This window comes from Dichomitus squalens, assembly GCF_000275845.1.
Source record: "Dichomitus squalens LYAD-421 SS1 unplaced genomic scaffold DICSQscaffold_9, whole genome shotgun sequence".
Classification (NCBI taxonomy): Eukaryota; Fungi; Basidiomycota; class Agaricomycetes; order Polyporales; family Polyporaceae; genus Dichomitus; species Dichomitus squalens.
The window spans coordinates 590144-616785 of NW_006766891.1; the positions used below are offsets into that span (position 1 = coordinate 590144).

Consider the following 26642-nt stretch of genomic DNA (forward strand, 5'->3'; position numbering starts at 1 on the left):
TTGTCTGTCAGTGCGCCATCATAATCTATATCAAGCCTCCTCCGAGTCATCGTCAACCCGGGGCCTTCGTGACCCGAATGGGAGCTGCGTCTGCATCATGCGAGCCCGCCCTTTCTGCGCCCTAGCACGTTGCGAGGGTGCCTTTCGGCCTTTCCCAATCTCCTCCTCAATTACATCGTTCAACTGAACCCACGTGGCAGAGACAGCTCTGTCATGCAGCTTTGGGACCCATGAGTCCAGGTCCCCTGTAGGGTAGAATTGAAGGTGGTTCTCTGGGCAGCGGGCGTTCAACTTGCTCAGATGGTCTAGAAAGACAGGACACTCCCGGTCCCATGCGGCATGACTCTTCTTATTGCAGTTCACACAGTGATACTGCTGCACATCTTGTATCTTACAATCTGCTGTTCTATGTGTGCGCACATGTTCCGCACGTATCATGGTCCTGAGGGCACTCCTTAGCCAGGTGCCCTGCATCGTAGCGCTGGCATTTGGAGCACCTCAATGGTTCTGCTAGGTTCTTCCTTACACTTACATGGCGGCCGGCTAGTACCAGACCTGCTCGGATAACCTTGTTGGCTGCTTCCGGAGAGGAGAGCGTAACCAATAGGTGAGCAAAACGTTGGGCTTGGTACCGCTTGTGGATTGGCTTAATCCAGCGAGCATCCACAATTGCCCCTTCCTCAAGATCAAGATCCAGTTCTGTCTGTCGCCATTGTGTGGTATCGGTTGGATCTAACCCAACCGGTGTAAACTCCGCAACCAACTTATACTGCCAGTGGCGAGGGCGAATCTTTGCCCTTGGGCTCAAAACAAACTCATAATCGCGTGCGTGCTGCACTATCCACTTCGCCAGGTCTGGTGTGTTGCTCATGCGGCACCGCGCTCCTCAAAAGCAGAGATGGGAGATTACATGTGGGCTCAGTCGCCGCGTCCGGGAGTTATCGACCGCGCGAACGGCTTGGAAAGCACGGGAACATTCAATTGTGCGAATAGTGGGTACATGTACATCTAATCAACGCCGTGTAACCATTCATGCTCCAGTAATCGTGTAGCCGACCAACGTCGTTGTGGATCGATAGCAAGGGTTCGTGCTAAGAAGTCTGCGGTCGTGTTCAAATCATCTTGTAAATACCTCAGCCTCTGTAGATGGTCCAGAATAGACGAACGGAACAGTCCCGAACCATGGAGCAGGCGGCCTGACGTAGGAGTTTGAAAAGGTCACCCGTCTGCTCTGAGGCTAGCAGCAGCATAAGTGGCACACTGACCTTCGTTGCTGAAGTAGTGCCCACCGAATCTCCCCTGCTCCAAGAAGCGGATAGGGAACTGCCCGAGGAGTCCCTCGATCTGCGCTAGATGTGTCGCAGCGTGGTCCATGTCCTTGTGCCGTTTGCTCGTGTGAGGATTGAACAGCACGTCGCCAGTCGCCAGCTCGTACACCTGCACACGGAGCAAAACGATGCGACGCTCCTATCGGTTCACCCACCATATACTGTGAACTGTGAACTCACCAGACAACCCAGATTCCAGATGTCCGCCTTGGTATCCCATGGGGCGCCGATGATCACTTCAGGAGCGCGGAGCTTCTCGGGTTGGATGAGCTGCGGGCCAGGCTTAGACACCTTATTGGCTTCGCGCTATGAGATTGCGTTCATTGGCTATAGTCGAACAGTGCGTACCAGCGCCGAAGTCAGTAAGCTTGAACATGAGACGCGACAATTCGCTCTGTGTCATTTCCTTTTTCTGTCCGCTCTCGGGGGGCAGGCCGATGGTGAGAACGTTATCCGGCTTCAGGTCTGTTGCATGTGCGGTCGTCACCCCACGATTCCGCCTGACCGGAGCTGAGGAACATACGCACCTGTATGAACGATCCCGCAGTCGTCGTGCATATACTGCAGTGCGCGAAGGAGTTGCTTGGAGATGCGCTTGACTAGAAACAAGGGCATCTCGGCTTTGAAACCGCAGTAGATGTCTAATACACTGAAGCCCATAGGCTCGAGCACGAGGCAGATATGCTTCCCATGAGGCCCCTCATACGTGAAATTGTCCAGAATGTGACAGATGTGGGAATGGCCGGGAGCATGTGGGTTGGTGTCGCGGAGTGTCTTCATGATCTCGAGCTCGTCCCACACGGCCAGTGCCTTCTGTGTGGCAAGTTCACCTACTAGTACCTTCATAGCACCATACCCATTGTCGCTGCCATGGTAGGCACTCATTCCTATCGTTACACAGACAGTTGACATAGTGTGGGCTTACCTGATGTTCTGGACGAGCCAGACTGTAGAGTACCTGCCCCAGCCGAGCCGTCGGACGACCCTGTACGAGTTGTTGTAGACTTCACCAATCCTGATAGGATGATATCCGCCGGGCTTGTAATACTCTGTCGGTTCTGGAGTCGCTGGTAGACCGACCGTAACGGACCAATTGGAAGCGGCGCGATGCGATATTGAGGGCGTTGATCGCCATGATAGTGCTATGGGTCGAAGAGGGGAGAGAAGCTTGAGCATGGCGTGAAGTTCTTCTGGGCATTATGAGGACCACAAAGAAGGAGTGTTTATGGGTTCCGCATGGCGGGCACTGACAAGGACGTCATTGATGGCTACACTGGCAGCTGTGGACAAGGTCCTCGACGGTGGCCACCACTCGGCCCGCGCCGGTGGAACTTGCCGTAAACCGTGGGGCTTCCTATTCAGGACACGCCATGACGCGGGACTCACGTGCCAGCGTGTCCTACTTGCTGCGACCGCGTCGCCGTCCGACTCGGAGTCCATGTACCGCCAGGCTGTCCGCGCCTTCGTTCCCGTTCTCCAAAACAACGTCCGCAGGAGCTTTCCTGCCAGACGTATCCTGGTATCTTCTTCTAGAACACACGCGACAGTACCAGAGTCTGGTCCAGCAGTTACCGCTACGAATCGTACGTGTCCATGCTCGCTCATGCGTCTCCATACCGACACTCTTGTTCGCCGCAGGAGCCGAGGCTACGCTCAAGAGATTTTGGAAGAATGTCGAGATTGAGAAGCGCGATGGAGGCTACGCGGTCACTCTGGACAAACGGCCCCTCAAGACGCCCTCAGGAAAACGCCTCATAATTCCTCCAGAGAAGAGGCTCGTAGCTGCTCTCATCGCGTCAGAATGGGAGAATCAGGAAACTTTGTTGAAACCCCATGCCCTTCCTATGGTGCGTCTACAAAATTTATCACAGGTTGGAAGCAAGCCGACCGGGAACTCTAGACTTCCATCGCGTCAAGAGCGTTGGACGCCTTCGAGGACGAGCCGACGCGAGAAGAAGTCCGGGCCCAACTACTCAAGTACTTTGAGACGGATACAATCTTGTGAGTTTCTTTACGAGTCTCCGTGCTATACCGAAACCAACCATCTCGATAGCTACCACGCAACCGAACCCGCAACGCTCGTGAAGCTCCAAGAGGCGCACTGGAAGCCCATCCTCCACTGGGCACGGTCTACCTTCGACGTTGAGATCGCTACGACGGACTCCTTCCTCGTCCCCTCACAGCCTCCAGAAACCATTCTCAAGCTCAACGAAGCATTGATCAAGTTCAGCCCGTGGGAGATGGCCGGTACGCACCCTGCTGCTCCACTTTGTTCCACTCTCATGACGGCTTTGCACGCTGTAGCAATGGAGCGCGCGACGTACACATCAAAATCCTTCCTCATCGCTCTCGCCCTGGTGAAGCGCCATATAGACGTCGACCAGGCCGCCCAGGCCGCTCACGCCGAAGTGAACAGCCAGATCGAGCGATGGGGCGAGGTAGAAGACAGTGCGTTTGACGTCGATTGCTTTGACACGTTACTAACATGACTGTATTCTAGGCCACGACGTAGACTACCATGACATCAGGAGACAGCTCGGCAGTGCTGCGTGTCTCCTTGCAGACTACTAAGGACGTATATCGTCGCCTCTGTACCACGTAGATTGGAACCGTTGGTACTATGGCCCCCTCTACCAGTCATCGCGGTTCAAAGCCGAGAACGAGGAACGCAAAATATCCCAGCACAAACGGAGTATAATGTCGTGATCACGGCTCAGTGGACGATGACCGGATACCCTCTAGCGCCATAGTATCCGTCGCTCAGTCCGGGACTAATAGACGTGCAGAACCTGCAAGAGAGGTGTGGACGTGAGGGCACCGAGGGGTTGATCTCCGGCCTCTGCCTCGTATGAGACATTGGACGGCAAGCGGACACTGATGCCGTTAAGTGGTGCGCCAGTACTTACGGACGTGCGTCGCTGGAACGACGTCCGCGATAAGCAGTCTTCCTCATTTCCGCCTGCCATAGTGGGAAGCAGAAGGTTTGTACATGTGCTAGAGAGCTCATCGAAGGAGGATGCAGCCGTCGTGCTCCCTGTCATATTATGCGAGCCATTCTGGCTGGTGTCAAAATACGGTGGAGGAGAGGTAGCATGTGAGTTTGCACCCACCTCGATTCCCTCCCCGAGGACACAGTACTGTGTCCTCGGGAAGGAGATCGGGAGAACGACCGCATGTGTGATGCCTTCGAGTTTTGCCTGACCGTCTACGAGACGAGGAACCACAGGTATCCTCATGAAGATGCTGCGATCTAGAGGACATTGTCCGAGGCAAATTCTGGTGAATGGTACAGTGGAAACGAGTACCTGAAAGAGGGATCGTTCCTATCGATGCTGACAAACACATTCAAGTCCTTCAAGCCGCGGGGCCATATACGAATGCATACATCGGGCCCACAGTTGAATAGTTTGCGGTGATTCGATTTCCGCGCTGCTTGGCCAATCGATCGCAGTCGACAGCAAGTCCATTGTCCCTGGCGGCAGCTCTACATCGAATATCTATGAAGTCGCCAGCTCTGGACAGAGCAGGTTAGGACCATATATTTATTATTCTTTGAGGGCCCCAACGATGAAACGAAGTCCGAGTCGATCTCCAGGTGCTCCATCCCCATGATGCACACACTCATGCGTGATCGTGGTGTTGTCGCAACCGATTTCATATGCACGAATGCTGGAGGCGTCTTCCTGATTTCTGTGGTGCGACCGGTGTCAGGATCGACGGAATGGTGTGTCCAGCTCTAGACTAGAACTGACACCAGGAGAGCGTAGGTCCCGAAATGCCATGTTGAGCAGCTCGGCAGGAAGGGCGTTGATTGGAGCAAGGAAATTGCGCGTCGACTGCAGCTTTGCCAATCCCGCGAACAAGTCTCGAATGGCAAGGCGACGCTTTTCTGTCTCTCTCGCCACATATTGGCGAATGCTGTCAGGCGCAAAGCACCGGTGATGGAATATATAGGATCTCCTGCGGGTGCCGTGAGTGCGCTGAGAACGAGCCGTGTGAGACGAGGTGCAAACCTGAGCGCGACTGTGGTTGGATCCTCCACATTGTCGTTGGGGAGAGGTACGACTCGTCCTGCCCAGGCACTACGTATAGTCTGATAGGCTCTATACTGAACAGCGGAACGGAAGCGTCCAGGGTCGCAGGGATTGGTGGGTAAACTGATGATTGCTGGGATACTACGACACTAGATTGCAGCTAAAGTAGCACGAAGAGCAATGACACAAAGAACGGGGGTGAATCGATAAACGTACATTAACCTATGTGAAGGAGCGATACAGGAGGGATCTCCCAAATATGTTGGTAGCCTCGTAGTGCGAGCTACGCGTCTGCCCCGACAGCTGCATCTTCTACTGCTTGAACATCGCAGATCGTTTCTTAACAGCAAGTGGCCGGGTGCCGTTGGTGGCGAAACTTGCTTCCGGGACGACTTCGGGGATTGGAGCCCACTTGGCGAGCTCGTCAGTAAGCTTCTTCTGCGTCCTCTTGTTCTCCTTCTCGGCGACTTGGCGCATCGTGATGTAGTATACCTCAGGCTCCTTGTTCCTCTTGGAAAGGGCGTCACGATGTCCATATGTCTTCTTTTCCGCCCCAGTTGATCGCGACGGCCTTGGCGCGTCTCGCCAAATGTCTGTCGGTGGGCGCGGCGAAGGCAGGGGTGGAGCTGGTTCAGGCGAAGGGTGGACGATCATGGCCTTGTGAGATTTCGCCCTTCCCAGTCCAGTAGGCTCCACGTGCACCGAGCGCGCCGTGGAGAGCTCCTGCACTGGCAGGGCGGCCTTCAACCTCGCAGACGAGGAGGCGGGGTTGTGGAGCGACGTGGAAGGATGAGCCTTGCCGGTGGCCGTCTTGGGGTCGGGCAGGGTCTTGAGCACAGTATCTGTCATCCGCTGTCCTCGACGGGACGGAGTGTCCGCACCGTGGCCCATCTGTGGTTCAGAGGATGATCGGGCATGCACGGCGTCGCTTGTGGTTGCGGTCGTCCGGACACCCCTCCTGTCGGACTGCGATCGGGAGAGAGAGTCAAAGGAGCTCCCCCGGGCGCGCTGCTGGCGCTTGATTGTGGCGGGTCCATTGGGAGGCCAGGATGGCTCTCCCCCCTGGCTCTGAGTACTATGTGAGGTCGAGACCTCAGCGTCGACCTGCAACGCCGGATCCCGATTATTGGTACTTGAGGAACCTGTCTTGGCACGAGAAGGCACGGCGGGAGTGGAATGCGTAAGGACAAAGTGCCTGCTAGGAGCGGGTGGACAACGACGCCTGAGCTTCTTGACTGGAACCGGAGCCGGGGGTAGAGGACGATTGGCGGGGAGGACTGCCGGCGAGATGCCATATGGCGTACAGACTTCTCCGTCCGAATGATTACCCGGAAGCCAGTGCTCACTGTGACACCAGTCAGTCCTAGGATCGATGGAGGGCACCGGCACGGGCTTCTCCTCAGCTTTGGTGCGTGGCTTGGACCGCGATGAGGAAGAGGGGAACGCGACGGAGTTGGCGTGCGCGCGTTGCTCTCGATCAAGCCGCGTAGCTTCCTTGAAGCTGTCCTGCCTCCACTGCTCAACAGCAGCTCTAGTTTCGCGCAGGTCCCCTGAAGCCATTGCGTCGCGGTCGAGGCTCGCCAATGAGCGGTTGGCTGTCTTCCTGATGTCGCCGATCTGTACAGGCTGCCCACCACGGTACGAAGGCCGACGGTGTGGCTGTGTTTTGTCCGTCTTGGGCACTAGGGCCTCCCTATACCGACGATCAACACCTTTCAGCAGAGTGCGCATCACCATCGACTCACTTGAGATCATTTGAGAGCTTGCGGATGCGCTGCATCATGCACGGGCGAGATCTGTGGCTCTCGCGGCCTTGTGGAAAGGAGTGGTCGGAGGTGAAGAGGTCGGAGGGGCGAACGGTCTAAGATATTCAAAATGTTTAGCATTCAAAAGCGCAACTTGCGCCACTAGCACAAGCAATCGAAAGCCCATGGTCGGAGCGTCTGACACAAAGCAGAGGCTCAGGCGCGCTTTGCCTGAACAGTAGCAAGTCATTCGGGCACAAGCTTAAGGTCCGAGCATTCTCGCCTTTGCGACCCTGTCTTCCGAGTTCAGCAACGCTCCACCCGTAGCGTCGGCCGGAGCACCTGAAACATGGCAGATCGGCGCTTAGGGCCTGAGGTCTAGTTGGGACAAAGACGTGACCGAAGTCTGCATGTCAGAGACGATGGCAGGACGTACACGTACCACGCTATATTGCAGAACACAGTCATGCAGCGGGCTATCATTCGCCATGGCTTCACGAGCAATCTAACCAAACGTCATACGACTCGATCAAATGTGACATACCTTAACGACAACTTCGTGCACGCTCCTTCTCCAGACAATCTTGTGTCATCCCTCAACAGCGAGTTCAGCCGGAGTTTGCATGTATTCGAATGATTGAAGGGGCGGGCACCGCTGCCGTCCTTGAATCTCGACGCCGAGCGCTCCCGCTCCCGCTCGAACGTAATGCGCTACAAGAGATGGCAAAGATAATCCACATTGGTCGTGGAACCAGCCGGAAACGCATGAAGTCAAGTCAACATGAGATACACGCGGGCACAGGAGTCGCCTTTTGAGCCTGAATTCTCTGAGCAGATTCGCCGGGCATCACAGTTGCACATGCCAAGGGGTATATGAGGTTCGTGCATTCAAAGCTGGAGCATCGCGCGAAAGTTAGCATCATTTGCGAAACAACTTTGCCATTTCCTGAGCTCACCAATCAGCGGCTCCCACCCAATGGGCTCAGGCAGCATGACCTTCATGAATCTTATCGTTCTCGATGAGAACGTAGTGAGGCGGCTGTGAGAACTGTACTGATGTCGAAGAGTCCGTCCGCAGACCATGTTGTCGTCCCCCACTTCACGATATACAGAGCGATATCAATATGCGATTGCTGCTTCAATCATCGGGCGAGCTTCTATGGAGCCAGCTTGAGTCACCGACTTGTCTTCTGCCGGTTGCCGTTCTTAAGGAACTTGCTGCGAGTATTAAGCAACGCGTAGTAGACTGCAGCATGATACATAGCACATGAGGGAACAAGCACATATGGGTTTAGGGTCGGCGGACGAAGGGTTGTGGGGCGCAGTGAAGCGGGGTAAAGTTGAAGGCTAACTTGCTGCGCGAGAGAGGGCTGGCTGCGGTGCTGTGCTTGGCGCTCGACGCGCGTCTTGGGCCACTTGTACCGTGGCCAGTGCTCGTCTCTCCTTCCCTCATCTTCCATCTTCATCATTCACTCACCCGGCTCCTTCAGTCATGGCAACATCAGGACTCGGCACAGAGATTGTTAACGTTGTCAACAAGCTACAAGATGTATTCTCCGCGGTCGGCTCAAACGCATCCCAAATAGACCTTCCACAGATCTGTGTACTTGGAAGCCAAAGTAGTGGAAAGAGTAGTGTACTCGAGGTGCGTTCGCCCCTTTCAGGCGTCCCTTGACTTATCTTTGACCCGCCTTGTGTGACAGAACATAGTTGGTCGGGATTTTCTGCCCCGTGGAACGGGTATCGTGACCAGACGACCACTTGTCCTCCAATTGATCAACAGGAAAGCAACACATCCGCAAGTCAATGGTACAGGTGAGTTCTATTGTCTATACATGATTGTACACATGCGTTGGGCTCTCGTCGGTCGATCTACGGAGACCTCTGGCTCCAGAGCGTAGACTACAGGGGTCCTTGCGACCTTCCACCGCTTAGATCGCTCGCTTCCGGGCTCAGTGGCTCATGTGACGCGTCGCACATATCACAATCGGCGGAGAAGCCATGGTTCAATCGGAAATTGGAGAGAGTCCGCTTCTATCAGGCATGGGTTACACGGATTTCTTCGCCACTGCTTTCCTGCGCGCATCCTCCCCCGGGCACCAATCATCAAAGTAATGCTCTCCCAGCAGCTAACTATGATCTCACCTCTTCCGGTTCTGTATCGGGGACAGTTTGTTAGCTGTGTTCCTGCCCGAGCAGACGCGTTACAGAGTCTAATTGTATGCGCTTTGGTCATTTCGAATGCTAACTTTTTCCACGCGCAGCCAAGGCAGATGGCGAAGACTTGAAGGCAGGCGGTGATGCACAGGCGAACCCCGACGAGTGGGGCGAGTTTTTGCATCTTCCCGGCCAGAAGTTCTACGACTTCAACAAGATCCGGGAAGAAATCGTTCGCGACACCGAAGCGAAAACGGGCAAGAATGCCGGTATCTCTCCTCTCCCTATCAACCTGCGCATCTTCTCCCCCAACGTCCTCACCCTCACCCTTGTCGATCTACCCGGTTTGACTAAGGTTCCCGTCGGCGACCAACCACGCGATATTGAGAAGCAGATCCGTGATATGCTGCTCAAGTACATCTCGAAGCCAGCATGTATTATTCTTGCGGTCACCGCGGCCAATACGGATCTGGCGAACTCCGACGGACTGAAGCTTGCTCGTGAGGTTGATCCTGACGGTCAGAGAACAATCGGTGTCCTTACAAAAGTCGACTTGATGTACGTCCGCTCGCATGGTATGCTTTGGGCCACTTCTTACAAAACCTCACAGGGACCAGGGCACCGATGTCGTTGACATTCTTGCTGGTCGCGTCATACCCTTGCGTTTGGGCTACGTTCCTGTCGTCAACCGTGGACAGCGCGACATCGATGCCAACAAGCCTATCAGCGCCGCTCTAGAGTACGAGCGCAAGTTCTTTGAGTCCCACCCTTCCTACTCAAATAAGGCGCAATACTGCGGAACAGCCTTCCTCGCCCGCAAGCTCAACGTCGTATGTTGACAGTCTTCAATACACTCTTCAGTTGATAAAGATGGTCATTTGTCTAGATTCTCATGGCCCACATTCGCGCAACGCTCCCGGACATCAAAGCGCGCATCTCACAACAGTTACAGAAGTACAACGCAGAGCTGGTGACCCTCGGCGGCGCGCTCGGCGACACGAGCTCCTCAAGCATCGTTCTCAGCGTTATCACCGAGTTCTGCTCCGAGTTCCGGACAACCATCGATGGTAACACGAACGACCTTTCGCTCAACGAACTCTCGGGCGGTGCGCGTATCAGCTTCGTGTTCCACGAGCTGTTCAACAACGGCATCAAGACGATCGACCCGTTCGACCAGGTCAAGGATGGGGACATCCGCACGATCCTGTACAACTCGTCTGGATCGACGCCGTCGCTGTTCGTGGGGACGCAGGCATTCGAGATCATCGTCAAGCAGCAGATTAGGCGACTGGAGGACCCTTCGCTGAAGTGTTGCCAGCTTGTGTATGACGAGCTCATCCGTATCCTCGGTCAGCTCCTTGCGAAGATTGTGAGTAGATATTTTGCATGCTATGGCCAGTGCGTTTGCTGACTTCAATCTAGCAAGCGTTCAGGCGATTCCCTGCCTTGCGGGAGCGTTTCAACTCAGTCGTCGTCAATTTCTTCAAGAACTCCATGAACCCCACCACGAAGCTCGTTTCTGACTTGGTCGCGTGAGTAATCATACTTAAGAGGTTATCGAACTCACTGTTGACATCGTCTTAGCATGCAAGCGTGTTACGTCAACACGACTCACCCTGACTTCCTTAACGGCCACAAGGCGATGTCGATCGTCACCGAGAAGCTGAACGCGAACAAGCCCCAGCAGGTCGAAGGCAAGGGTGGTAGACTCACCCCTGCTCAACTGAACAACAATCGCGACCTCGAGGTCGATGTGAAGGAGGAGGCCAGCTTTTTCGGTTCATTCTTTGCAAAGAATCAACCAAAGAAGAAGGGCGTTGCCGCCATGGATGCTGTGAGTCCTTGGTCCTCTGTTGGGCTTCCACGCTCGCGCTAACGCGCGTCTCGAAAGCCGCCACCGGTGATCAAGCCCCAGGCCGCGCTCAACGAGCGTGAGACCATGGAGACCGAAGTCATCAGTACGTTACTATCGCTTCGCAGATCGCAACCCTGCGTCTAACCTGACTCTACCCGCGCCGCCGCCCGCAGAGCTCCTCATCCACTCGTACTTCAACATCGTCAAGCGCGAGATGATCGATATGGTCCCGAAGGCCATCACGCTCACACTCGTCAACCACTCGAAGGAGAACCTCCAGCGCGAGCTCCTCCAGGAGCTCTACAAGCCGGAGGTGCTGGACGATCTCCTCAAGGAGTCCGAGTATGTCGTCAACCGCCGCAAGGAGGTTGTGTCGATGATCCAGGCGCTTAACAAAGCAGAGGAGTGCGTACCCCACGTTCGTCCTGATCGCAGCAGCGTATGCTAACCACTTGTTTCCTGCGCGCTTCTCCTTTTGTCATCCAGGATCGTGGCGAGCGTGTAAGGGCTATGGATTCGGTAATGGCCAAGGTCGGCTGTCTTTGTGCTTTCCTGTTGCATATGCGTACTTTACAATACCCTCCTGTATACATTCGGTTGGCCTATTCTAGATGTTGTTTTCTAGCAGAGGATAAGCGATCGAGCGGGCATTCCCAGTAATGTGACATAATTCGCTCGAGACGAGCATTCGCATTCGATCATCACATGGTGCGTGGCATGCTAATTCATGCGGGTGTCTCCATAAGTATTCAACCATGATATGTACCCGGAACAAACGAAAGGGTAGAGTGGTAACAAGTGCCGTCAGCCCTACTGACGGAACATCATAAAGATAGAATTAAGAGTGCCAAACGTATATCCGTGATCCATGTCGGCGAAATCCATGTGAGTGAAGGTAGAGATATAAGAGAGTTGATGCTACAGTTCGTGGAGATCTACCAAGGCGAGGGACGTGTGCTGATGCTACAGTGTTTGTGATAACCTGTGGGGATATAGAACAGATGACAAATAACGTGAGATGCGGGCGGGCATGTAAAACATAGGGATATTTGGGAACGAAAGATAGCGTAATGGTCGCGACGGGCATGCAGGGGTGGGCGTGCCTGCGAACGAAAGGCAGGCAGGGAAGCGCGGAGATGAAGTGGACGGTGGACGCGGGTGCAGTCGGTCGGCGGAACGTGGCACGTCAGACGTCAAAGTGAGCAAGCAAGCTCGTCGGGGAAGGAGCCCATGTGGATGGCCTAGGACTCATCGGGCTCAATCCTCGAGGAGGAAATCCCAGTCGATGGCGACCTCGGGGCTGCGCTTCGAGCACCAGCCAAGCCCGAACGCGCGCTTGCACGCCTCACGGCAGCGTGCCTCGGGCTCTCCTCGGTGGATGTCCCACATGCGGAACGTTACCGTGCCCTCGGTCTCGACCACGACCTCGTCCTCGTCGGCGGGCACGCCGCCGAAGGTGCCGTATCCGCTCCCGAACAACTTCTTCTCACTGTCGACCGGGCTCCGCCCGTCGGAGACGTATATCTCCGAAAAGCGGTAGGCGGTGTGGTCGGACAGGGAAACCACAGAGGGGCGGCGGGACTGTGTCAGGCAGACGTTGCGCATGATGCGGTTCGTGAAGCCTGCCGAGAAAGAGACTTTCTTGCACGCCGACGATCGGTGAATGTGGCCCTTGAAGTCGGAGGGCAGCCAGATCGTGACGTCCGAGTTCGAGGCGGAGTGCACCTCGAGCTTGAACTTGGTAGTCCGTGTAGGGGTAAATCTCCGGCACTGCAAGAGCGAACAAGAACAGTTGGAGGATCAACATCGGTGGCATTGGCAGATGGATGGATGCACGCACCACTTTGACTTTGACCGGCGCGTTCGAGTCCGTCCCGGTGTACATGCTCAGCCGATGGTCGATGGGTTGATTGTGAGCGCGATAGTGCGGGAGGACGAGCGAGACGTCGACCGCTTGGTCGTCGGTCTCCAGAACGAAGTCGTGTACAGAGTGCTCGCCGGCACCCTTGTATTTTATGCGATGTGAGCCGCAGGGCTGCTCAAGAAGGAGGCTATCTGTGCTCGTAGGATATGACGCCTGTAGATAGAGGCCCATGTAATGGATGGTCAGTACTCGTTGGACTGCGCTTTGAGCGATAATGACTTACATGGGAGCAAACGGAGGAGGGCATATCGTGGCGTGATGATCAAGGGGGGCACAGCACAGGCCTAGGGAAACCAGGATGAAGGAGGGGGTATTCTGGGGCCTCCATGGGGAGAGCCGGTGGGTATAAGAACGCGAGGGTGTTGTACATACTGCCTTGTCCCCGAAAAGGAATATGTTGTTCTGGCGTGCGGGCACCGGGTCCGCGCACAGCGTAGACGCCGCTAGCCGCCTGCGCCGCCCGTGTTTGGAAAACAAAGGGCTGTACCGTCCGAGCTTCTGCTCATCCTCCGTGTGTTGTACTGCCTGGCCCCCTTCACCTCGATCAGTCGCTGGATGCACCCCGCCCGCCGTGTGTACAACCTGAATCTGCTTAGGTTGCTTGTGTTGCGCTGTGCAACCGCGTCCGTGAGCCGCCATCGCGCCATCCCTGATCTCCAGGGTGGGTTCAAGGCGGATCCCACCCAACCAACCGACAACGCTATCTCCGGTACTCGTAGCAGGGCGCCGCTGTGACAGGGACACAGGACTCAACGCATAGCAGCCGGAGGGCGTTGTGCGAGCATGGGTTGGGAACAATAGCGCGTGGCGCTCCCGGCGCTTCGAGCAACGCACCTCGTCGGTCCCTCAGTTCCCCAGTGCTTCCAACGCCCGTGTTGTTTCCCCAGTAACGCAGCCGCAGCGGAAGGAACAAAAGGGCTCCCACGGCGGGAAGGCACAGCAGGCTGACAATGTAGAACCCGTACTAGCCGACAACGGCTCTGCCTATGTTCCCGCAGGCATTGTGCACCCACAACGCGCCCACATGATCCCAACTGTTGACAGGTCCGCCATGAGGCTCCCGCCTCGTTGTTGAGCGCCTCTCGTACAGTTTGTCATCTTCCCAGACATTCTCCAGTTGGCAACGAAGCAGGTGCGATGCATGTCTCATTGTGCAGATATGAACCCCGGCTTCGAACATACAGCGCTGGTTGAAACATTCCCGGTTCCCGACGCGCTCGTGTCGGCCAGTGTGTGACGCGGACGCGTCTCAGCTCGAGGCGGCGTTGCAGCGCAGCGTGGTTCGTCTGTCACAGTCTTGTGCCGTGTTCTCTCGGCGCTCAGGAGAAGCCCTTGCCATGATTGGTGAGACTTATGCGCTGTGTATATTATTGGAAGACGTGCGCGCTGACAGGTTGTATCTCTTACTGCAATGCCGAAAACTGTAGGCTTTGTTCTTTGACCTCCTTGTGACCGGGCCGCACATTGCAGCCTTGAACCGGGAATTTCATACGTGCGGCTGCTATCTCAGCCTCGAGAACATCGGTTTCTCCGACGCCACACCGTACGTGAGAGTCGGCTCTCGTTCTGAATTACCACCTTTCGTTTCAGCAATATTGACGGTGACGGTGACAGTGTTTGCAGATTAGCTACCGACGCGTCTAAAAATGTGCCATGTAATTGTCGGGAAGAAGCCTATAATCCATTGAACACCCCGGAAATATCATCGGCTTCGGGATGACCTCAGATTCGCTTGGAACAGCGGACGCCTGGTGAAGTGAGCGTTCCGCTGCCGAGGCCGACCTGAGACCTGGACAGGATGCAATAATAGTGACCGGAGGACAAAACAGATGCACCGCACGGTCACTCACGGGTACATATCCGAGTGGCATAACGGTCTGATCCCGACGGCGGGTGGTTTGACAAACTACTCGGCCGCGTACCGCTCTGAGACCGTCCGTCACAGCACTAGTGTCCCAAGTCATCGTCACAGCCTGTACGAGGTTTCATCCGGAAGCTGTCCGTGAGAGCGCCTCCAGGCTTCATCTGAACTGAGGCCGCTTCCTCGCGGGACCTCGACACGGTAAGGGCGCGATGGAGCGGGCGGAGGAGACTTGTCGATACAACGGTAGGATACACTCGTGCCTGTGCGCCGCAAAGGGAGTAGAACGAAGTTATGATTACGGGAATCCAGATATCTGTAGCTTAGGGTCGTTGAACGCCGCAGTTGCCAAGGTCTCGTAATCCCACAAGCGCATACGAAATGGACAGTGTGTGAAAGCTGCCGCGCAAGTGCTAGCGGTCGGATGCTTCCCCGAACCGCACAGTAGCCTCGCAGCCAGAAGCAGCGTCCGAAACAGCGTCTGCATGGCTAATAAGCTTTCGCGAGAACGCCAGAAGCACCCTCCTCCGCCCGAATTGCGTCCGCTCCGACGTGGCATCCGAGTCGGACGCGTCGCTGATTTTGCAGTCCCATTTCCAATCTTCGAGATCAGGGCCACGGACGATCACCCATCGGACGCCGGGCGCAACTGTTCGCATCCCCTTAAGCGATGAATGGAGGACTCAGATTCGATGTTGTAATTGTATGGTGCTTATGGCATGGGCATGGGTATGGCCGTGTGAGAGTGCTTTCCTGGGCGGTGGCATCGAACGTCGTTGAATCCCGGGAAGACCGGATTTGTGTGCAGGACGTCTGGCGCATGCAGCGGCTCGTCTGCATTCTGTGGCCCAGCCTGTAAGGCTTATCGCGAGGTATGAGAACCTTCCTCAACATAGACGCCTCCTTGAAGTCCCCCATGAGACCGGATTGTTTTCAAAAAGTTAGGTAGCCAGATCCGGGAGACATTGAGCCAACGGGGCTTGCTCCTGATGGTTCTTCATAGACGTACAGAGACAATTGTGAGATTTGAAGTACGCAGGACTACGGTCCCCGTCGGGATGAAGTGACGGTGGAAGAGAATATGAGAGAGACCAGTGCACTTGGACGTGCACGCGTTCCGAGGCGGATGACGTGCGACACAGACGACGAAGCTCGGAACATGGTTCCCGCGTGTTGGGCTGTCGGAATCTTTACAGTTACGAGTGCTACATGCGAAAATACAAGAAGGATTCAATGCTTACATACGAGGGACTAATCACCATCGACGGCCAAGACGCGATGCCCGAACGTTCCAGAGCGACATGCCATGGGACCGCTAGCTCGTCATCCGCCAACGCTCGCTCACTCCTCATATGCCGTCCCGTCGGCGGTGGAGAGGCACTGCTCGAGCACGTCGAGCAGCGCCGGGTTTTCGAGCGCAGCCGCGACCCGTTCCTTGTCGTTGAGCTGCTTGTTCACTGCCAGATGGAGATCGGGTTGTTAGCTCCATCTAGTTGCGCCCATGCTACGCGGGAAGACGAGAGTAGCGATGCAACGTACGTGCGTGCTCGCTCTGGTGAGAACCGGGCTTCACTCGGATATCGACCTTGAAACGCTGTGGGAGACTGCGGAGCAATCGGACACGGATGGACAACCCTGAACGAGCGGAGGTATTAGCGCGTCTACTCCGAGTCGACGGTCATGGAAGGTAGAGTTGATGATAGCGTTCGGCACGAGCACGCCATAGTACAAGCCGGTGTCAGAGTTTGTAGGACTGCAGGCTTTGCGGCATCACCGTCATCGGCCAAGCGCAATCATGGCGGGCAGATGAAGATAGCCATGCATGAGCACTTCTCTGTCTAATCGACCGACGACGTGTGAACAATGATGACACCGTCTGTGACCGAGGTTGGGTACAGTGCAGAAACTGTATAAGGACGAACATCACTGTAGCCATTCAGCGAAGCTCCCTAGCTGCCAACTATGTGCATGTTCCCTTAGTCACGCTCACGATCGTGGCGTGAAAGTAGCGTCTGATCATGTCATAAGGGCATCAACTCACCAATGAATGTACTCATGCCGCAATGTGGCACGGTGGGAGTGAACTCGACCGTGATGCGGTCGGGGTACTTCGGATCGAAGGTTATCTGAGGTGCTGAAACCACGGCAAGCTGCTCGAGAGTCATGCTACGATGCTCAGGGTCCGATATTGAACGTATCAACTCTACAAGAGGAAGTGTCAAACAGAGCAGTGAGCGCGTAGGATGTCCGTGGATTTACCGAATATTTCGTCCTGGCCAATGGCCTCCGGCTCGTCTGACTGATCGGCTTCGTCTTCGTCTGTCCGCTCGCCATCTTCAAGCCAGATCGAATTGGCCCTTGCATACGCATGGGCAGTCTTTTTCGCCTTTGATGGTGCAAAAATGGTTGGGTTTGGGTTGAACACCTCGGCAGACATGATGGCAGACCGAAAGCAAAGCTGCGAGCCTACGTCTTGAGTCAGACGCCGGAGCGGGTTCTATGACATGGTGGGCGCTACTACAACGTGTCAAAGAAGTTATTCGGAACGTGCCGCAACTCGCGAAACTGATGCGCCACCTGCGGTCCCGCGTCGCGTTTATTCCGTCTGCCACCTTCCCTTTTGCTGCCCACACTCACCTCCTTCCGACACTCATCTCCATAGTTATGCCACCCAAGGTGTGTCTCAGGTTTGTGTGCGCCTCAGTCAGTTACAGCTGAGACAGTAATCATTGGAGAGAAAACGCTCCGCAGACAGTACAGCAGAGGCCGCGCCGCGCATTACGCGTACATCGACGCGCCTCAAGACAGCTTCCGGTGACGCCACCACCGCCGCCGAAAATACCAGCAAGTTCGCGGGTGGAATGCATGATGGGGGCGTCGACGTGTGTGGTACATGAGGCCTGGCAAACGAGAGATGGCTAACAGCACTGGTAGGTCGGACCAGTCACTAAGAAGACCAAACGAGCCACCACCAAGACTGCAGATTCCAAGGGGACTAAAGGTAGTCGAGGTCAATCGCAACAGACGGACTCGAGGTGTGTACTCGCCGCATTTCCTCGTCGTCCTACACTAGTTTATGTGACCCTAACCTGGCACCTGGACTAGTACAAATGAGGTATGTTCCTTGCCATTCTGGGCGTCGTCGCTGCTGACTAAGCGACGCCAGACTGCGAGCACGGTCCCCAGGTGCGCACCGGTTGTGTGTTGCCTACCTCTCTTATGGGCAAATTCTCATTCTTTTGCTGCTCGCCAAACGTCTCTCACATTTATGACGACAACAACCACAGCGTAAGAGCCGGGACCAAGCCGGCGACAACCAAGAATGCAGGGAAGCCAGAACCCTACTCCGAGGCACGCGCGCGGGAGCTGTTCAAGAAGTACGAGGACCCAGATACACCGGGAGAGATTGGCCCAGAAGGGTTCGAGAAGCTTTGCGGGGACTTAGACATATCGTTGGAAGGCGCATTGCCGTTAGTTCTGGCGTGGCAGATGCACGCGACGGAGATGGCCAAGTTTAAGGAGAGCGAGTGGATGCAGGGTACTGGAGAGCTGCGGTATGTCCCGTTCCTTGCCATGCAAACCAATGCATTATCTGCATTTTTGTCAGGGCCAGATTGTTGTTTGCGGATTAGAACTCATCACAAGCGGTTGCATAGTGCCTCAAATCTTCAAGTACTGTCCCTCGTGCTCCGACAACTTGAAGATCTTCTACTCCTAGACAAGCCGCCAATAACCCCTCCAGGCACGGGTTCTATCAAGAAGCGGGGCAACGCTCCGTCCATTTCAGATGCATCTGAGCTGTACGATCGTAACAAGTACTATCGGTACGCCGCCGACAAGAATCAGGCATTCGCAGAGCTGTACGCGTTCTGCTTTGCTCTCGCGAGGCCGCCGTATGTGACCGCGTGTCCTGTCCAAGAATCTCAAGGTACTGACACGTGCGACTACAGAACGGCGAGGAACATTGATATGGATGTGAGCTATTGCATCTCTCTCGCACGCTAGCCTGACTCCCGCCGAAACTCAATCACTCTTCCATAGACCGCAAGTGCCTTCTGGTCCGTTTTGGTTGTCCCAAAGTATGCAATCATGAAGGACATCATAGAATTCATTAATGTACGCTCTCAATTTTTCCTACGTTCCCAGCGAGACTGAACACATCGTCGCAGGAGAAGGGCACTTACAAAGGCGTCAATAAGGATCTATGGAACATGGTAAGACGAATCCGCGGTCGAGAACATGTCAGGTCACGCACGGTGTCTTCGTCATTGTTCCTCACTTAGTATGGCCTATGCATGCGCAGTACTGATAAGTCTCTCCTACCTACCTAACACTTTGCAGGTGCTTGAATTTTCCCGCACCATACAGCCGGATCTGTCCAACTATGAAGCTGATGGGGTACGACATCATTTCTTGCACGGCTATCCGAATCGACTGTTAATCGACCTCTTACTGTCTGGTTCGGTTCAGGCATGGCCTACATTGCTCGACGACTTCGCTGCCTGGAAGAAGGCCAAAGTTGGTGACGGAGATGTCAATGTAGAAGCCGACGACTAAGGGGCCTCGCCATCGCATCTCGATATGGGCTATGTTTTACCTTGGTTCGCATGCTCGTTTGCTTCATCGTACATAAGTTATGCACCACATCCGCGCCACACGTACACCACATACCCCTAATCGCAAACTTATCATTGGTTCCCGAGGTGTTTGGTCTGCCGAGAGGTGACAGTGTTGTGCTGGTAATTTCTGACTCTCGGCGGTGGTCGCAGTTGCCACAGGGGCGGAGTTTCGATAGTTGGTGAGTCATGAGCAAACTTCTGACACTCGTCAATTGAGGAATCTGGTGATATCCGTCCTCAGGCCGGTCATAGAAGCTTTCCCCGTCACCAACATGTCCTGTCGCTGACCACTACATGCTCTCTCTTCGGTATTGGGAAGAAGGTGAGTTTTAGTTTGGACGTATAATTGTGGTTGCAGTCATAGACCTCGGAGAAGCCGATGCGGGGATATCCACAGTGATACAGCGGTGTTGTGAGTTCCTTCGAGCCGCCATGAGGTCGCCATTGTGCATGAAGAGCTGATATTGCTATACAAAGCGAGTACTTGGATTCTGTGCCCATTGCATGAAGGGTGTTTGACATACTCGGACAGACGTCACGCGGGCTGGCGGCCCCAGGAAGCACCCGATAGGCTAATCTATCAAAGGCGCTTCGGAACTGGATGTCAGACTGCACTTTACCTTTCAAGCCGGACATGTGCCAACACGGCCACGGAGATTAGTATGTCATGCATCGCTTGCACACACGGCCCTAAGTCTTGGATGTTATAAGGGAGCGCATTGTGGTCTGGTATGTACACTCGCATCCCACACTTCTCTCCCATCATGGTCGACATAGCTCCCACCCGCATCGCCATCATCACCGGAGCAGCGCAAGGCATCGGTGAGGCCATCGCACTCCGGCTCGCGGACGACGGCATCGACGTCGTGGTAAACGACCTTCCCGTGAAGAAGGACAAGCTCGATTGGGTCGCGAAGGCCATCCAAGCTAAGGGCAGACGGTCCCTTGCTGTCCTCGGCGACGCTACGGTCGAAGCGGACGTCGTGTCGCTCGTCGAAAAAGCGGTAGAGGCGTTCGGCGGTCTGAATATTGTGCGTGTTTTCCCCTCTTCTCCTCGTTCAGCGTTGCGAGAGGGGACAACTCAGTGAATCTTTGTGCCTGTTCTCAGATGGTCGCCAACGCTGGCACGATCCAACGCGTGCCCATCGTCGATACGACCATCGAGGACTGGGACCGCGTCATAAATGTGAACCTGCGAAGTGTCATGCTCGCGTATAAGCATGCTGCGCGCCAGATGATCAAGCAGGGCCGTGGGGGCCGCATAATTGGTATGTTATCGCATTTCGTCGCGTTTGATTACTCCCCGGATGCTGTGGCTAACGTGGAACTTCTGTTGGGGCGCAGGCGCGGCGTCGATGGCGGGGAAGAAAGGTGAGCCGAACAAGCTGTCACGTTGAACGCTTCTAAGTCGGGGGGCGTATGCATCCGGTGTTCCTAGGATTCGCTTATTTTCCGTCATACTGCGCATCGAAATTTGCGGTCCGCGGATTGACGCAAAGTGTGGGTATGTGCTTCTGGTGTGGTTCTCCGCACCCGGGGGCATGTGACTGAGTGATTGTTCCCAGCACTCGAGCTTGCGGAACACAACATCACCGTCAATTCGTATGCGCCGGGTATCATCCCGACTGGCTTGAGTAAGTCTAGGAGGCAGGAGTCGGTATTAGACAACCTCCGTATCGCTCATGTCATATTTGACAGCCGAGCGTGCGGAGGACGAAAAGAACGGCGGTCGATGCTCCACCTTCCTCCTCGTAAGTGTGGCATTGCACATAGGCGATAACCAGAGGCCGGTACCTAATACCCTTTTTAGGCCGCTGGATTGCCTCTCAACGTCCCTATCGGCACAACGGCGATGATTGCGGAGCTTGTGGCATACCTTGTGAAGCCGGAGGCACAGTTCATGACAGGTTAGCTCAGGGTCGCCCTCACCCCGAAGTAAGCGGACTGACATCATTGTAGGTCAATGTCTGAGCATTGACGGTGGCATTGTCATGGATTGAACATGAGAAGGCGCGTGCGCTCGCCGTTTGAGTAGCTTGTACCTTACTGGGGGATTCTCGACTTCTACTACCTCGCCTCGCATTGCAGCGTAAATGGATGACTTCCCATAAGAATCTACGGCTCTGATGTATGCTCTTGAAGCTTGAATCCAGATGCTGTGCTCGAGCGGAGATCTAACCCTTGTTTACGCATGTGTTAATGCCCTATGAGTTAGCTCGTATATCGCAGAAGGACGCAAGGAGGACAGGGCCCCTCCGCCGCATGCCATCGCATCACAGGAGCGCAGTCACAGACACATCCAACTACAGCGGAGGCTAATTCACTGACTATTGAATAAACACCACGCACTCTCTGCAGGATGGCGGGGCACTAAGCTACAGGAAGGATCTGAACACACTCGGAGGTGATAAACTACGAAGCCAGTACAGTACGTGTTACAATTCGTCCCGGTATCTAGTCTTGCTAATATCCCTAGTTTCAAATGATGGTGAGAGAAAGATCAGCGAGCGACACGTCACCATCCCATCGCTCACCACCTTGCCCCCAGCCCTCTGGCTTCCCAAGACTCCGATCCAAGACAACTAACCATGAGCTCGGTACAGACGCGACTGATCAAGTCCGATTTCAACTCTCAGTCCGGCTGTACCACCTCAGTTCTCGGGTGGTAGGTCGCCATCCTATCGCCTGTAAATATACTACATCCTATGCTCACACCCTATTACAATCAAATCCAAGTCAGGCGATGTCCATGTACCCATATTGGACGGTCCATTGAGCCAGAACGCAGTATCGCCCAAAATCATATGCTCCACGCTAGCGTAGATGTCGAAGACAGGTACTGGATGGCGTCGGAGAGCAGGTTACCGGTGGGGGAGTCGTCGTTGTCCACAACGTTGACCAACTCTAAGGGGGGGAGGCGTTACTGAAAGCGATTTGTAAGGGAAGCGGGACAATGGAGGGAGAAGTGACGTGTGGTGATTCTCGATGCGCCACGACTGTTAATAACAAAGGCGGCGTTAGAAAATCTTCTCAACATTTAATATCACTAGAGTTAAGAACAGTTATTAATACCGGTTAGAAACAACCTGGCTCGGGCGCCTGCTCATAACTCTCTGTTCGAAACCGAATCCTTTTCAACCATACCCTATTCGGCTAGCCCATCACATTCATCAAATGAGCTCTGAGTGCGTCCTGCGTCCTGCGTCCTCAAGAATTGAGCGACCCTACTACCGGCAATAGCTGGTCACCTGTCTCCGCTACGATACAGTGATACATGTAGTCAACAATTGCCACTCCGGCTTCGGGGTCTATTGGAAGTCATCACTAGGGCAGACGCCGTGCTTATGGGCGCCTGTATGACGTCGGCGTTGAGTATCAGGAATATTTGTTTTGCCGGATTGTACCGCCTCCCTGCAACTGTTGCCGACCAATCCCGTCTTTCAGCCACTCCATATGTTTTTCCGTTGAGACTCTGCCACCCGATCGCCACCTTGCGCTCTTCCTTTCGCTCTTTACACCATCAAATAACTGTGAGGCAGTAATCGCAATGGGCGAACCGCGAAGTAGACCCGACGTCAAAGAAATCAAGTCTGTCCTCTGATTGGGGCTCCGGTTCACAGACTCATCTCTGTAACCTATGCTTCCTTGCCTGCAGGGACTTGTTTGACCACCTGTTTCACTCGGGGAGCAACATCGGCAGACTGAAAGATGCGGCACTCGCGGGGCGACTGTTTCAGGGTGTCGAAGGTGCTACGGGAGTCGCGGGTCGGAGCATGGCCTGGAAGGTGTTTCTTTCTGCGCATCTAGTATCATTGCTCGCGCTGAAATCATGCGATTAGCTTTTTCTTATAGCGGGGGAACCGTTACAAGACGTCGCAGACGTGGAGGCCGCGCCGCCATGGAAGACTCTCTGTAGGGCGCGAGAGGACTACAGGAGGTTGCTCATGGAGAAGATGCGTGCACCTGATGGCGGTTATGAGGAGGGCTTTACTGTGCCGGGCACAGGCGAGTTACCTCCAAGGACAGAGAAGGGTGGTGGAAACTTGGAAAAGAACAATCCGTTGAGTCTGCACGATGAGGTACGCCTGGTCTGCCTGGTACATCCGTGCAGTAACCCATGAGACTTCAGAATCCATGGAGGGAGTGGTTCGCTTCGGTCGAGCTACGGAAGACCATATTGCAAGATGTAGAACGAACGTACGTCCACTCCCATTGTGACATCGTTCGCCGACCGAAAGCGGGCAAGGGTCGAAATGCACGTACATGAAGCCCAGTCTTCGTTCCCAACCTGTCCGGTTTGCGAGGCAATCGAATGGCACTCACTCGTTCACCCGTAGATTCCCAGACATAGCGTACTTCCGCGATGCAGAGGTTCAGGCCGAGCTCACCCACATCCTCTATCTCTACTCCGACATGCACCCAGATATCGGCTACCGACAAGGGATGCACGAGCTCCTTGCGCCCCTCTACTACGCCGTCGACTTCGACTCAATACCTGACGACGGCGATACCGATCCCACGCTCAAGGAGTTCTGCTCTCGTGCATGGGTTGCCGCAGACGCATGGGCTCTCTTCTCAGCGGTCATGAAGGGCACTGGGAGGTGGTACGAGTGGCAGGAGAGCAAATCTGCTGTGGCGACGGCGGAGCCAACTCCTCTTCCTTCCCATGTCCAGGTGAACGTCGCTACGCGAGACATTCAGATGAAGCCGTATATCGCCCCGATCGTCGAAGCTGCGAATCTTGTACAGTCGGTGTTTCTCAAGGGTGTCGACCCGGAGCTGTGGAAGGCCATGCAGAGCGCCGGGATAGAGCCTCAGATATACGGAATGTATGCATGCCTCATTTCTTTCTTCCCTTCGTAAGCAGTACCTGACTGATACTAAAATAGTCGTTGGCTGCGTCTCCTCTTTACACGCGAATTGGCCCTGGAAGATGCTATGGTTCTATGGGATGGCTTGTTTGCTGTCGACCCTTCATTCGACTTGGCATTATGGATATGCGTAGCAATGCTTGTGCGCATCCGTAACAAACGTGAGCACCTCTTCTTTCTGCCCTTCGATCAAACTAACTGGAACACTCGCAGTGATCCCTGCCGACTACAGTACCCAACTTACATACCTTCTCCGATACCCAGCTGACTCGCCGGCTGCTGGCGGTAGCGCCGAACCCACTCCCATCCATCATGCAACTCTGCTCATCCGCCAGGCTCTCACACTGCAGATGTCACCTACTCCAACAATCGGTGTTTCTGTGATACAGGAGAACAGAAACCTGTTGGGTATCCCCACAGAGGTCCCATCACCAGTATCACCGCCTGTGCACCGACGTCCACGACAAGGAGAACGGGGGCGCTCGTTCACGAATGCGAACGGGAGCAGGTCGCTCGGACAGGAGGCTGGCAACAGCAAGGGCGCACATGGACGGCAGGCGTCGAGTCCGATGGGTATCCCAGAGACGTTTGCGCGGGGCTTGCTGGAGCGAGGTGAGAGCCTGGGTATCAACAAGACTGTCATGGAGGCTGTCTCTGGGCTGAGGGTATGTCCGAGTGTTCGTCTTTTGATTTGCCCAAGCCTGATGTGCTTGGCCTATAGAAGAACCTGCCAGACCTTGCCACTGCGCTCGGACGATTGCCATTGTCCCCACAGCCTGCGAATGCGATGTACCCCATGGCCCCCGAACGTCCCGATGAGGAACGTCCGCCCTGGGAGCCCCGGACCCGAAGCGAGATGGAGCGAGAAGTTGCGCAGGTTCGCGCGTTGCAGAGGAAGCTTGGAGATACTGTCAGTTGGATCGTGGACACACTGCTGCTGGACGAAGGCGATGTGAATGACGATGTTGGGAGGAAGACGGTGCAGAAACGCAAGCGAGAAGCGCTCGAGAGCCTCGCGTACGTCCGGGACATCCTCAAGGGTACCGTCCACGACATAGAGGAAGAGCGCCTGCTAGGCGAAGAAGAAGCGAAGCGAAGAAGGGAGAAGGCACGGCGAGAGAAGGAGGCAGCCGAGGCGTTGAGCAGGAGAACTTCCACACCACACCCACCAATACCCGCTGCTTCCATCCCGATTGAGACACGTCCGCAGGGTACTGGAACCCGCCGATCGCAGGACTACTTCATGCCCCATGCCACGAGTTCGTCGAGCCCACCCACGAAACCCGCGCCTGTTCCCGCCGTCGTCGCTCATCCTCCAGCCAAGCCTAGCCGTCCCCCACCCTTGTCTGCATCCGTGCCTGCCCTCCCTTCTTCTCAGTCGTTCTCCCTCCCGACGTCTTCGCCGTCTACTAAGACGCCCACGTCGACTGGCGTCTCACCGTTCAGTGCTCCATGGAATTATACCAAGTCGGACTTTGCGAGCTCGGACTCGCCAATCGCGAACCTTCCCCGCGTGCCCCCGCGGATGTCGACTACGCTTCCGAGGGCAAGTGTTTTCGGGCAGGCGTTGAGAAACTACCCGCAACCGCCTGCATCGTTGTTTGAGAGCACCTCCAATGCAGTTGCAGTTTCGCGCGATCAAAAGCCGAAGCAGGCGCCTTATGACCCGCTGGGTGCTATACCGTAGATCGTAGAGTGTCTTCTTTATGTTGTAGGATACACCGGGTAGTTTGCGCACACGTAGAGCCTATCATTTGACAGTCTCCTCGATGGCAAGCAAGCTGTCCGTGCAATGAGCTCGGCGAGGGCATCAAGGGTGATAAACTCGGGGCTGTGAAGACAAAGATTAGATCCGACTAGAGTCGAAGCAAGATCTTCAGTCAGTAAGGAAAGACTATATTGCAGTAACCAACTGTACCTAGAGTCGAAGCAAGACTACAAAGGTTAAGTAAGTAACTACAAGTTAGAGGTAAAGGTAATGAAGTACTCACTCTTCAGTCAGTAAGGAAAGACTGAAGAGGGAGGACGCAATCTGAAGTCCTTATATACTACAGAGAAGTGTCCATGACTAATCGAAGAGTGGTTAGTCACATGTACCATAGTGCGATGAATAATACGATGGTGAAAGAATTGCGACGTATCGCACCATAGGATGAGTAAGAGATGAGTAAGGCATAGACCTGTCTAGACCGTTCTGGAGTAATACGGATTGTCCTAGACAGTACCAGAAGAGTCCGGAAACATAGCT

General features: G+C 54.9%; 10 protein-coding genes across 10 annotated transcripts; 5 read left to right on the forward strand and 5 right to left on the reverse strand.

The window, feature by feature from the left end:
• Positions 1-985: 985 nt before the first annotated feature.
• Positions 986-2569, reverse strand: DICSQDRAFT_104073 (kinase-like protein). The gene is made up of 6 exons (XM_007364626.1): positions 2254-2569; positions 1856-2193; positions 1677-1793; positions 1509-1627; positions 1266-1437; positions 986-1196 (listed from the first exon to the last, which is right to left on the reverse strand). The coding sequence occupies exons 1-6, from the start codon at positions 2502-2504 to the stop codon at positions 1009-1011; spliced, it is 1185 nt and encodes a 394-aa protein (XP_007364688.1). The 5' UTR covers positions 2505-2569; the 3' UTR covers positions 986-1008.
• Positions 2570-2761: 192 nt separating this feature from the next.
• On the forward strand, positions 2762-3957 carry DICSQDRAFT_104077 (ATP12-domain-containing protein). The gene is made up of 6 exons (XM_007364627.1): positions 2762-2911; positions 2967-3175; positions 3229-3329; positions 3382-3575; positions 3633-3776; positions 3829-3957. Exons 1-6 carry the CDS (start codon positions 2767-2769, stop codon positions 3897-3899), a joined length of 864 nt encoding a protein of 287 aa, XP_007364689.1. The 5' UTR covers positions 2762-2766; the 3' UTR covers positions 3900-3957.
• A 1717-nt stretch (positions 3958-5674) lies between these two features.
• Positions 5675-7142, reverse strand: DICSQDRAFT_169009 (uncharacterized protein; the record flags this gene model as incomplete). Its single annotated transcript, XM_007364628.1, has 2 exons — positions 5675-7055; positions 7108-7142. 2 exons carry the CDS (start codon positions 7140-7142, stop codon positions 5675-5677), a joined length of 1416 nt encoding a protein of 471 aa, XP_007364690.1.
• Positions 7143-8596: 1454 nt separating this feature from the next.
• DICSQDRAFT_84465 (uncharacterized protein) lies at positions 8597-11747 on the forward strand (the record flags this gene model as incomplete). The annotated part of the gene is made up of 10 exons (XM_007364629.1): positions 8597-8752; positions 8811-8922; positions 9372-9822; positions 9875-10094; positions 10151-10633; positions 10687-10796; positions 10849-11098; positions 11156-11222; positions 11293-11524; positions 11606-11747. 10 exons carry the CDS (start codon positions 8600-8602, stop codon positions 11622-11624), a joined length of 2097 nt encoding a protein of 698 aa, XP_007364691.1. The 3' UTR covers positions 11625-11747.
• Positions 11748-11854: 107 nt separating this feature from the next.
• On the reverse strand, positions 11855-13290 carry DICSQDRAFT_179920 (uncharacterized protein; the record flags this gene model as incomplete). Its single annotated transcript, XM_007364630.1, has 3 exons — positions 11855-12889; positions 12960-13196; positions 13267-13290. The coding sequence occupies 3 exons, from the start codon at positions 13288-13290 to the stop codon at positions 12377-12379; spliced, it is 774 nt and encodes a 257-aa protein (XP_007364692.1). The 3' UTR covers positions 11855-12376.
• A 1775-nt stretch (positions 13291-15065) lies between these two features.
• Positions 15066-15724, reverse strand: DICSQDRAFT_154455 (uncharacterized protein). Its single transcript, XM_007364631.1, has one exon. The coding sequence runs from the start codon at positions 15461-15463 to the stop codon at positions 15203-15205; it is 261 nt and encodes an 86-aa protein (XP_007364693.1). The 5' UTR covers positions 15464-15724; the 3' UTR covers positions 15066-15202.
• A 521-nt stretch (positions 15725-16245) lies between these two features.
• On the reverse strand, positions 16246-17341 carry DICSQDRAFT_146292 (uncharacterized protein; the record flags this gene model as incomplete). Its single annotated transcript, XM_007364632.1, has 4 exons — positions 16246-16361; positions 16444-16539; positions 16946-17107; positions 17164-17341. 4 exons carry the CDS (start codon positions 17339-17341, stop codon positions 16246-16248), a joined length of 552 nt encoding a protein of 183 aa, XP_007364694.1.
• A 782-nt stretch (positions 17342-18123) lies between these two features.
• Positions 18124-19461, forward strand: DICSQDRAFT_57584 (uncharacterized protein; the record flags this gene model as incomplete). The annotated part of the gene is made up of 7 exons (XM_007364633.1): positions 18124-18458; positions 18561-18797; positions 18855-18879; positions 18946-19020; positions 19074-19118; positions 19246-19302; positions 19375-19461. 7 exons carry the CDS (start codon positions 18124-18126, stop codon positions 19459-19461), a joined length of 861 nt encoding a protein of 286 aa, XP_007364695.1.
• Positions 19462-20287: 826 nt separating this feature from the next.
• DICSQDRAFT_179923 (short chain oxidoreductase) lies at positions 20288-21435 on the forward strand (the record flags this gene model as incomplete). Its single annotated transcript, XM_007364634.1, has 7 exons — positions 20288-20554; positions 20632-20791; positions 20868-20894; positions 20962-21027; positions 21089-21157; positions 21222-21274; positions 21334-21435. 7 exons carry the CDS (start codon positions 20288-20290, stop codon positions 21433-21435), a joined length of 744 nt encoding a protein of 247 aa, XP_007364696.1.
• A 1635-nt stretch (positions 21436-23070) lies between these two features.
• DICSQDRAFT_57958 (RabGAP/TBC) lies at positions 23071-26081 on the forward strand (the record flags this gene model as incomplete). The annotated part of the gene is made up of 9 exons (XM_007364635.1): positions 23071-23111; positions 23179-23308; positions 23363-23602; positions 23653-23720; positions 23861-24352; positions 24413-24555; positions 24608-25059; positions 25116-25685; positions 25773-26081. 9 exons carry the CDS (start codon positions 23071-23073, stop codon positions 26079-26081), a joined length of 2445 nt encoding a protein of 814 aa, XP_007364697.1.
• Positions 26082-26642: the final 561 nt, after the last annotated feature.